Source organism: Miniopterus natalensis, chromosome 9, assembly GCF_054644295.1.
Source record: "Miniopterus natalensis isolate mMinNat1 chromosome 9, mMinNat1.hap1, whole genome shotgun sequence".
NCBI classification, from domain to species: domain Eukaryota; kingdom Metazoa; phylum Chordata; class Mammalia; order Chiroptera; family Miniopteridae; genus Miniopterus; species Miniopterus natalensis.
This window is the reverse complement of record NC_142089.1, coordinates 4367807-4379354: the sequence shown is the minus strand read 5'-3', so window position 1 is coordinate 4379354 and position 11548 is coordinate 4367807. Positions and strand designations below refer to the sequence as shown.

Sequence of the window (11548 nt, the reverse complement as noted above, 5' to 3'; positions counted from 1 at the left end):
TGGTTGCCTCCCTCATGCCTGGACCGGGGGCCCGGGATCGGGCCTGCAACAGAGGTACGTGCCCTTGACCGGAACTGAACCCGAGACCCCTCAGCCTGAGGGTCGACACTCTAACCGCTAAGCCAAACCGGCCAGGGCGCTCTTTTTAATGTGGCTGCTTAGAATTATGTATATGGTTTACATTATATTTTTATTGGACAGCACTGCTCCTGAAAGTTAAATACCTTCAAGATCTGATTAAATTAATTCATAATTAAAATGGCAACTCCCCCTCCCCTGAGATCTCTACTTCCCCCGTGTAGGGCTCTTACAGAACTTATCACCGAAAATATTGTATAATTTTCATATCTGTTACATTCGTTGCTTGCTATCTGTTCCTTTTGATAGAATGTAAGCTCCAATAGGATAGAGCTTTGCCTCTTTTTCTCAAGAACTCCAAGTGTTTAGAATAGTGCCAGGCATATAGTAGATGCTCAATAAATGGTGAATGAATAAATGAATGTAAGAATAGGAGGTGGTGGTGGGGGGGTTCCACAGTCTCCAAATCTTCCAATTTTCTAGAGACGCTCCAAATACAGATTTTCCCATGTAAACCCCAGCTTTTAAAGTGTTGTAACTAATTTATTTTAAAGCATTGTCTGGGCCAAAGGAAGCATTTCTGCAGCAGCTTTGGCGGCCTGTCTGCACCCCCTCTGATCTAGATGATTCTGGAGGCTGATCCACACTAGACCAGGTTGGAGGGGCCTGGTAGGAGGTAGGGAGGAGAGTATTAAGCAGGGGCCCTCGAGTCTGCATCTCCCAGAAAACGTGCCCTTCCTGTGTCCATATGCATCTCAGGGTCCAGTGTGGGTGCTAATTAAGAAATGACCCCCATCTCCTGCAGCCCCTCATCTGTTGCATCTACAGCTTGCTGCTTCGGGGGCCGCAACATGGGTGGGGACAAAGGGAGACCTTCCCCGTGGCAGATACAACCCCACCCCCTCAGCCAGGCCAACATTTGACCTCTCTGTCTCCTGGTTCTCTCACAACAGGTGTAACTTTCGCTCTATTAGTTGAAGATGGAGAGCTCAGAGCAGGAAGGGCTGAGGCCGGGTTAGAGAAAGCTCCAGGCTTGTAGCAGAGACCTGATTGTCCCATGGTCTCTCTGTATGACCTTGAGTAAGTCCCTGACCCTTTCCTGTCCTCAGTTTCCCCTTCTGTACAATGAGGGCTTTGGACCAGCTCTGCATTCCCAAACCCATCACCTGGGGATCTGGGTCTTCCTGCAGACTCACTGAATTAGCCCTGGGAGCCGGGTCTTCTCATGGAGGCCTCCCCTGGCCACCCACCTAAAACTCCTTTGCTTCCTGGAGTTGTTTTTTCTCTTTAGCGCCTGAAACCATCTGGTTTACTTGATATTTTACACTGACTTTGCTTATTGCCCATCTTTCCTCCCCTGCTGCTGTGCGAGCCCTAGGAAGGCAGAGGTTTAAAAAATACCAGTTCCATTGAGGAATAAATTACAGAAAACACAATTTACCAATTCTAAGTGCACACTTCAAGGAATTTGGACAACTGTAGACAGCCTGTGACCACAACAATCCAGACCTAGGCCAGTTCCATCCCCCCGAAAAGTTCCCTTATGCCCCTCCCTAAGCAATCCCCTCCCACCACCTCCCGCCCTTGGCCACCATGTATCTGCTTGCGCCATTCTAGTTTGGTCTCTTCTGTAATGTCATAGAAACGGAATCATAACAGTGTGTGGTCTTTTGTGGTCTGGCTTTTTCTTTTCCCCACAAAGCTAATACTTTTGAGGTTCCTCCAAGCTGGTGTCTGTATCAGTAGTTTGTTCCTTTTCATTGCTGAGTAGTACTCCACTGTGTGGGTAAATTGTAATCTATCCATTGTCCCGTCGATGGACATTTTGATTATTTCCAGTTTTTGGCTTTTATGAATGAAGCTGCTATGATCATTCTCGTATGAGTCTGTGTACGCACGTGCTTTCATTTCTCTTGGGTAAATGCCTTGGGGTGGGATTGCTGCATGGTAAATGTATGTTTAGATTGAGAAGAAGCTGAGGGCACAAACACTTGAGGTAATACTGCTTGAACGAATGGTGCCCCGGCACCTGCATGTTTAATAAACTCCAGGTGTTTCTGCGCTGGAGGATCTGGACTCCGAGGTCCTTCAGCTCTGATGGCGCCTTTCCTTCTGCTTCCCATCTGTGGAGTCCAGGGATTTTACACCCAAACCTCAGCCCCCAAGGGGACCCAGTGCTGAGATTCTGATAGGTTGATTCCACTTCAGAGGAACCTAGATCTTGCTTAGGAGTGAGTCGGCCCATGAGCTGAGCATTACAATGGCTGATAATTATCTGGTAAATATGCTATTGCCCTGGTGCTGTCCTGTGTCCTGCATTTTCTGACTTTTTATGAGCCTGAGGTGTTCTTCCTGTTCAGGTGACAATGTGAGATGAAGTATTCATTCATTCATTCATTCATTCATTCATTCATTCATTCATTCATTCATTCATTCGTAGTGCTTTTACGGAGCCTTGTCTGCTCTAGGCAATGTCTAGGTGCTGAAGAAACATTTGTGAAAGAGAGAAAATCTCTGCTTTCAGGGAACATTTAGGATGGGGAAAGACAACATGTATCAACCAATAAATAAGATAACCTAGGAGAGCTTTAAGTTCTGTGAAAAAAATACAATAGGGTGAGTGGGTGAGGGGCACTTTGGACAGGGTAGCAGGGGAATCCTCCGGGAGCAGGAACGTTTGAGGCCAGAAGGGTTTGTCTTTCTGACTCTCCAGAGCTGCTCTATAGCCACGAGCCACGTACGTCTACCGAGCACTTGAGATGTGTTGTAAGTGTAAAATACACTCTAGATTTAAAAAAACTTACTATAAAAAAAACCACACCAACCTAATGTATATCATTAATATTTTTTTCCTGTTGGCTACAGGTTGAGATAACATTCAGGACATATCGGATAAAATAAAATATAGAATTAGCCTGGCCGGGTGTGGCTCAGCGGTTGAGCATCGACCTAGGATCCAGGAGATCGGGGTTTGATTCCCGGTCAGGGTACATGCCCGGGTTGTGGGCTCCATCAACGACTCTCTCATCATTGATGTTTCTGTCTCTCTCTCCCTCTCCTTTCCTCTCTCTGAGATCAATAAAGATATATTAAAAAAAAAGAATTAACTTCACTTTTTTCTCTTTTTTAAAAAAATGTACCAAACTCAGTACATTTACAACCACTGTGTGGTTTGCATTATCTTTTCTGGGGCAGCAGTGGTCCGGAGGAGGGGGAAGCACCCCCTAAGTGGCGAGAAGGGCGGCGCAAAGGCCCTGGGGCAGGCACTGGAGGATACTGAGGCTCAGCGGGCCGGAAAGAGTGGCCGGAGCAGGAATGGACCACACCCAATAAGCTCTTGGTGTCAACTCAGTGAAGAATTGGGTTTTAAGTCTAAGGGGGAAGCCGTTTTCAGCGGGGAAACGGCTTTAGCAGACCCGGGGGGCCGCTCAGCGAGCTGGCCGCGGGCGCGTTAGGTGGCAGGAGGGAGCGTCCCCGGCGGCGCCCCGCGCGCTCCGCGCCGGACTCCGGCCCGCGCTCCCCTGCAGGAGCGGCAGCCGCCGCCAGGGGGCGCCTGCTCGATGACTCGGCGCTCGGCTGGCCAGGCCTCGGCGCGGCGCCGCTCGATTGGTCGGGTCGGATCGGGGCGGGTCGGGGCGGGTCGGGGCGGGGCGGCCGCAGCGCCGCCTCAGCGCCATTGAGGAGCCGCCGGGAGGAAGCGGCGCGCAGCGGGACTGGGCGGGCGGCCGGGACGCCGGCAGGTACGGGCCGGGGCCGGGACCCCGGCCGGGGCCGGGGCGGGAGGCGCAGGGCGGGGCTGAGGCGGCTGGCGGGCCGGGGCCGGCGGGCGGGGGTCGGCGGGCGGCCGCTCGGGCTCCGCCTCAGGCCTGGGGGCCGGGCCCGCCGGCGGGAGCGCGGCGCCTGGAGCCGGGGCCGGGCGTCCGGCCCTCGGCCGTCGGACATCCTCCGGGAGCCCTGGGGCGCCCGAGCCTGGACGGCGCGCAGCCTGCCTTCCTCCCGGGGACCCCGGCGTCTGAGGCCCCGCGGGCACCCCCGCCGCGGGCCCGGGCCGCCTGAGCCCCCCGGACCCGGCGTCCGTGTGCCGGGGAGGCCGAGCCCCCCGCGACCCCACACCCTTCCCGGGGTCCCGCAGCCTGTCACCCCGCGATTGGGGCGGTGTCAGTGCCCCTCTTTTCCCGGACCCTCGGTCTCCAGGCGGGCCCCCCAACCTCACACCCAGGAATGGGGCGCCCGTCAGTTCCCCAGAGTCTTAACCACCCCGCCACCTGTCTTCTGGGGTCACGCTCTGCAGTGGGACCCCAGGCCTCAGACCTGTCACTGCCCCTCGACTCCCGGGGTCGCGCCCGGTCGAGCCCCTCCTCCCAGGTACGGGGCCCCGGCGCCGCCAGGCTTTCCCTGGGAGGTGGCGTCTGCGACCCCCGGAGCAGAGGGGGCGGAGGGGGGCTGTGGGAGCCCCGCCTTCCGGCCCCCCCGGCCTGGCCTCCGCCCCCCTGCCCCCCCTGCCCCCCAGCTCCCGGGGCCCGGCCGCCTCCGGGTGGAGCGCCGGGGTCCGGTTGCCAGTCCTTCCTGCTCCCGGCTCTGGCCGCCCCTCGAGGGAGGGGCCTGGCTCAAGGTCACGCGCGGCTGTCCGTCCGCCCCTGGGCCGCGCGCTGACCCTCGGCGTCACCTGTCCCACCGACTCGGGGCGGCCAGCTGGGGGTTAGCGCTGGGCAGCTGCCCGGCACCCGCGATGGGTCAAGCCCTCGGGCTCCCGGCCGGCCTGGCGGCCCGTCCCGACACCGGGTTCCCCCGGGAATGCGCGGAAAGCGGCCCCAAGCCCGGTCTGGAGGCTCCGCGGGGCCGGTGCGTTCCGGCTCGGGTCGCGGTTCACCCTTAGCCCGGGCATTCGCAGCGCCTCTCGCCCCGTGGTTCAGCCCGTGCCTTGCTTTCTGGCGCCTTCAGAGCGAGGGGGGTAGGGCCTGAGCTTGTGTACAAACCGACGGGAGAGCGTTTGTAGTTGGAACCTCAGAGTGTGTTGCAGCAGGTGGGGCTGAAGTCCGTGGAAGGGACTTCAGAAATCGGGAGTCCTCTGGCTTTGGCCTGGCCCTTTGCCGGTGTGTGTTTGCAGCTCTGCATAACAAGACTCGGTTAGGCAGGTTCCCGTGCTGTTCTCACAGATCTGCTTGTTTAAAGTTAAAGAAACGTTTCTTTTACTTAGACTCGTAAACATTTCTTAATTTAAAAGCATGTCCTCCGGTGAGGATTAAAAAACAACACAACTTTAAAAACATTGTTCTTGTAACCTGTTCTTTAAATAAGTGTATCCAATAATCTTTAGCCGGTTTCTAGTTTTACACAGGATTCAGCTTTAAAAAAGAAAACATCTTTGGGAAGAAATTTGTGTTTCACCAAATGCTGTTTATTTACTCATTCATTTTTACTGTCATTGTTGACAAATTAAAGTTAGTTTTGTCTGGAAGCCCAAGACTGCTGTTGGCAAACGAAGGTCTTTCCTGGGGGTTAGCTTTTACAGGGCCTGGTGTGCCGGGTCCGGCTGGGTGTGGCAGCCTTTCTGCTGGGATCTGTGTCTCTTCTGGCACGAAGATGAATCACTGGAGGAGGGGCAGAGTGCTTGGAAAGGATCCTGAAAGGGCTGGTTCCAAGTGGGATGGGTGCCAGAGCAAATCTGAGTGTCCCGCGTGGTGGGCTGGTGTCTGACCTGCTTCCCTCAGAGCAAGGTTTGGAGATCACAGTTCTAATTGGAACCTGCTAGCTAAGCGATGTCGGGACCCATTTAAACTTTGGTGTCTCCATGTTAACTTTTTGTAATACTAAAAATCTCTCTATATGTTTTTGTGATACTGATAAATACCAGTTATTAATAATAACGATCGGCAGTAGTAATTTAGTAGGGAATGTCAATACTACAGCTGCAACCAGAGGATTTCTGGTGTGTGTAATTACTGTCTAGGACAGTTCATTATGTCAGCATCAGGTACCAATAATACATCCCCAGGACATTTAAGAAGGGGGAGAAACCACTGCCTTCTCCCTTCCTTTTATACTATTTTACAAATGATCCCGATGAACAAATTTGCAAATTGAGTTACAGAAGGCTTAAAGAGGATCATTGCAGAACATGAATTTCGTTGATATAGCCTCTTAATGCATTTTTGCCTTAGTCTGGGACAGGGTTTCTCAGCCTTGGCGCTGTTAACATACTGACTAGATAATTCTTTGCTGTTGGGGGCTATGTGTGCATTGTAGGAAGTTTAGCAGCATCCATGGTCTCTACCCACTAGACACCAGTAGCATCTCCCACTCATGACAATCAGAAATGTCTCTAGATATTGCCAGATCACACCTGGATGAGAACCTGGGATCAGGACAGTCTAGTCCTACAGTGAGTCACTAAAAACAAGCAGTTTAATGATCAGTTACATTGAAAAGATATGCAACTTTGAAGTGTAGATAATATTTGGTAAATTAAGTGACTGTTTCTCGCAGCTGCATCAAAACGTAGATGTCTTGGTTTGGTCTTCCATTTACTAACAGGGCGTCTTATGGGGCCTCTCACCCCATGTTTTCTTAGACCTGTACTTTGTGTTCTTCCACCTTTAGGGAAAGTAGAGTAGGAAAAATCAGCTTAAAAAATCATCTGGTTTTTCTGTTGATTTCCTGTTTTTTTTTCTTTCATAGATTCTTCTGTGACCATGAGAGAGAAATGAAGAATGATCTGTGATTTTTAAACACCTTGTCTTGGGGATATAGTCATGTTGGAAGGGCTTGTAGCCTGGGTTCTTAATACCTATCTGGGGAAATACGTCAATAACCTGAACACTGACCAGCTCTCTGTCGCGCTTCTGAAAGGTGAGTACCTGTATCTCTTTGGTAGAGAATTCCTTTGCAGGTGGCCCCTCTACTTCCTATATTCTTTTTGCTGTACTGAGAATAATAAAACATGATCCTCAGATGGCTTTTTATGAAATATGTGTAAAAGGATATATTTTTTTGCATATGACATTGAATATTATCACAGAGTAACTTAAGTATGTAGCTGTATTGCTGTAGATTTTAGGGAACTATTAAATATTATTATTATTTTTTAAAAAACTATACTACTGGTGACTGTGCCTTACCCCAGTTAATTTTTTAGCCTTTTGAAGCTTTATGGAGGCAGCATGATGTAGTGACAGTAGCAGTGGCTTTGGCTTTGAATCGTGCTGTTACTTACTAGCTGTGCTAACAAGTCATTGAAATGTGGAGCCTCACTTTCTTCAGAAAACGAGAGTGATATACTCCTGCAGGATTGCTGTGAGGATGAGAGGGAGCGACATTTGGAGCTCCTCATGGGCACCTGGCAGAGGTCTTACATTATGTTCCTGTGACGTGTTCGACAGAATTTCTGAGGGCTTGTCTTGCTTAGTAGTAAAGTACAAAAAGCTTGAGACATTTTAGCTTTTATGGGCCTACCCTTGGTAAATGTGTCCAGCAGTTTGGTGTGGGGGATGGAAAGCTGCTTTTTTTTCTCCTTCTTTTACTTTAAGTTCTCTTTGCGCAACTCAAATTGGAGCCCTTTACTAAATCTAGAGAAAGGAGATAAAGTCAGCCTGCAAGCCTGTAGAATAGAAGCACTGGGTGGAGGAGGACAGTCGTCTTCCTATGAGGACAGACCTCCAGTATGGTGTGGTCAAACCTCAGCTTCCTGGAGCGTGAGCTTTGGCAAGTGGATCAGGACAGGCTAGTGGAGGTAGCAGTGGTACAGTTGGTGGTGCAGTCTGAGAATAGTGTGCCAGTGGTTACCTGTCCCCAGAGTTGTTGCTTCCCAGGTCTTTCTGACCCGTCTAAACCAGTAAAATGGTTGTGGCTTCAGGGAGCTATTATGGTCACACCTCCCACTCCCTTCCCTTCATTGGAAACAGAACTGGGTTCTTTCCTAATCTCCTCCTGCTGCTTGTCCTCCCATCCTTAGAAGGGAGCAGTTAAGTGCAAAGCGAAAGTGACCAGTGTGTCCAGGAAGAGGCTGTGTTCAAAGTTCAGTAGTCGTGTCAGGTTCACCTCTTTGGTAACTCACTGAAGTTCTCATACACACTGGGAAGCTAACCAGGTTGCACAGGGCAGGTAACAGGGCCCCAAAAGAGAACTGCCAACTGTAGCCTTGCTAATGAAGGAGCTGTCTCTCTCAGTGGGAATGGTAAGAGGATGTTTGCCAAATAAAAGAATAAATAGAAATTTCTGTGGCATACGATGTGTCATAGAACCCATACCAATAACAGATTCCTAATCTCAGCAGTTTTAGATAGAATATATCTTGTAACTTGTGTAAGATTTCACTCATTCAGTCATTCAACAAACACTTGCTGAGCACCTGCCTTGGGTAAGGCTCTATGTTACGGAATAATACGGAAAGGGGAGACAGTAGAAGTGGTAAGAGCTCAGGCGTAGGATCCTAACCCTGCTTTCACCACGTAAATGCTATTTGTGGCTGTGAGCAAGTTACTTAAGCCTCCCCTTCATTCCCTCTCCCTCTTGCCACCTGAGGTCAGCAGATCTGGTATGAGTTCTAGCGCTGCCATCCACCGGGTCTAGGAGTGTTAAGTGAACTGCTTTTCCTCTAAGCTTCGTTTTTCTCATCTCAGAAATGGAGCAGATGACAGTGTTTCCTTATACCGTTGTGAGGTTTAACCCAAATCATGCATATGCAGTGCCTAGCACATGTGAGTCCTCACTAAATGATAGCTATTATTATTACTACTGTTACTACTACTACTGATGCACCTCCATCTCTGTAGTCCTTGCCCTTGGAGAGCTCGCTGTTAACCCATTGGGGAGACAGAAATTACACGGTAATCCAAGGCACTACCTATTAAATTGTTATTCTTGGACATCTAGGCATCATGCAGTGGGGTGCAAAGGAGGGGAGCCATTCCTCTTGTCTGTGGGACTCTGGGAAAGCTGTTTTGGAGGTAGCTTTTGAGTGGATCGTAGCAGGATTTTGATAGGGGTACGGGTGGGTCATGGTACTCCAGGTAGAATGAAGCATGTGAGTGGAGGCAGAAGGCTGAAAACTTGCAGGGCATGTTTGGAGCCAGAAGGGAGCAGCTGCCAGCGCCATGTCGAGGAGTCGGAGCTTTGGGCCGCGGGCATATCTGTGGGTATATCTATAACCTAAAGCTTAGATTCCCTCCTTTTTTTTTTATAAGCTCTGAGTCTCAGATTGGCTCTGTGAGTGACCTGGGCCCGAAGGGAAGAGGATTCCGTAATTATTAACAATTACAGAGAAATGACAGTCTCCAAATTCACCCCCCTTCTAGGGACTAGATTTGTTGCTAATCTGAGATGAGTTTTTGGATGAGAGAGACATCCACAAATAAGCCTGCAAGTTACTCATCTAGCGATACATGAACAACATTATCATTTATAAAGTACTCACCACACTGGGCCTTAGGGCCTGGCCCTTGGAGGGACCCTTGCCAGCAGGGCTGGTTGTGGGCGCCTGTGTGAGTGAACGGGGAAGTGGTACGCCTTTGATCTTGAACAGCAGCTGCTGTTTTGCCCTTGTCCTCAGTTCTCATTCTTCCCTGTCTCCGCTCCTTCCCAGAGCACCTCCTTCATTCTCTGGGCTTCAGCTTCATCGATTTTTCATGGTGTGGATTGCCTACAATTCGTCCCACTTCTCCAGGCTGTACAGCAGCCAAGGAAACCTAGGGCCGTCTGCCTCGTGACTGATTTGGGTATTGAAAAGTAGGGCCAGTGGGTCAGATTGCAAATGCTTCTCTTCAAAAGGGGAAACTACAGACCCTCCTCCCTTTAAGTCACTTTCAAATGATAAGGAACATGTTTCATGATATTTCCCCCCTTTATGATTATTTTCTCCCCAGCTGTGGAAATACGGTTTGTCTCTGGGGTTATTAACTTCTCCTTTTGGTTAGTCTTAAGATATGTGGATCCCTCATATGGAAAGATATTCCTGCAACAGTCTAAGAAATAAGTTGGTTGGCTCTATTTGCTCAGAATCTGCCAAATTGCTGGCTCTGAGTACTTCCTTAGAAGCCAGGTATGCACAAGTCTTGAACAGTCATTTAGAGGGGAAAGTAATCAAGTTCCTTGCATTGGTTTGTCTTTGGAGGAAAAGCCTTGCTTACCTTTCGTCTGGACTCCCTTACTAGTGAATGGCTGCTGGGTGGTGGTTGTCTGTACTGCTTGTTCTTGAGAATAATGTATCAGGCAGATTTCAGTGGCTCAGAAATTGCCTTGTGTGGTGCAGACAGTTTTGTAAAATGATGGCTGTCTCCCAAGCTTTTTGAGGATGGGAAACCTGCCTTCTCTTTTTATAATCCCAGTGGCCAGCACAGTGCCTAGTAAGGACAGCGATTGGTATATATGTGTGAATGAATGATGTCCGTAGCTGGGAGGGTGAGAGATCTAGACTGTTCTTAGAGGCATCTTGTACTTTTTGGTTTAAGTCATTATAAAAGCGGTGGTCCTCTTCATTGCTTTGCCTTCTGCCTGGTTATTACACCTGCAAGTGGAGGTGCAGAGGAGAACCAGCAGAGCTGGTCCCTCTGGAAGAGAGAGTCTAATTCCTTTATTTTTTCTTCTTAATATATCTTTATTGATTTCAGAGAGAGGAAGGGAGAGGGAGAGAGAGAGTTGAAACATCAATGATGAGAGAGTTGTCATTGATTGGCCGCCTCCTGCATGCCCCCGACTGGGGATCGAGCCTGCAACCTGGGCATGTGCCCTGACCGGGAATCGAACCACAATCTCCTGGATCTGAGGTCGATGCTGAACTATTGAGCTATGCCCAGCTGGGCAGAGTCTAATTCCTTTTGATGACCAACTTTATTTAACTCTCACTGGCTCTCAGATATGTGCAATACACCCATTTCGGGGGGCTGGGGTGGATAGGGAGAACTTGTTAAAATTGCAAATTTCTGTGTTTCAGTCCTAGAGATTTCTGGCAGGGGGCCCAGGAGCCTGCATTGCATCCCAGGAGGTTTGGATGTAATGGTCCCCTGGTGAACATTTCCCTAATCTAGGGGTCTGCAAACTGGCCGGCTGGCCAGATCCCACCTGTGAGCTGAAAACTACTTCTACATTTTTATAGGCTTGTGAAAAAAAACCAAAAGGAGAATATACAACAGACACCATAAAGCCTGAAATATCTACTATCTGATTCATTACAGAAAAAGTTAGATCTCTGCCTAAGCCCTTCATCTGCTGCTAAACTTCAGCTGTTACGTACATGTTGGAGTGGGAGCCAGGAGATTAGTATAGATGAAGCACAGGCTGGTGGTGGTGCCACCCATGGCTTTTGTAGCTCTGGTCTAGTTGTAAAATGCTCCCTTTAACCTATGATTTACACAGAGTAGGCATCGGCCGCATTGGTTGGATGAATAGTTCATGATGTTTTCGTTTATTTGATTATTATTATTTTATTTTTCAATTTTAGTTGACATTCCATATTATTTTGTTTTAGTTTAAGGTG

The 11548-nt window shown here is 49.6% G+C and overlaps 1 protein-coding gene across 2 annotated transcripts in view; it reads left to right on the top strand.

The window, feature by feature from the left end:
• The first annotated feature begins 6458 nt into the window (after positions 1-6458).
• The window catches only part of VPS13D (vacuolar protein sorting 13 homolog D), a 208616-nt gene continuing 203526 nt past the window's right edge, over positions 6459-11548 (top strand). For both annotated transcript variants that reach the window (XM_016205659.2, XM_016205658.2), the window contains exon 1: positions 6459-6927. In XM_016205659.2, the coding sequence (XP_016061145.2) occupies positions 6831-6927 (97 nt within the window). In that variant the 5' untranslated portion in view covers positions 6459-6830. The remainder of the gene's footprint in view (positions 6928-11548) is intronic.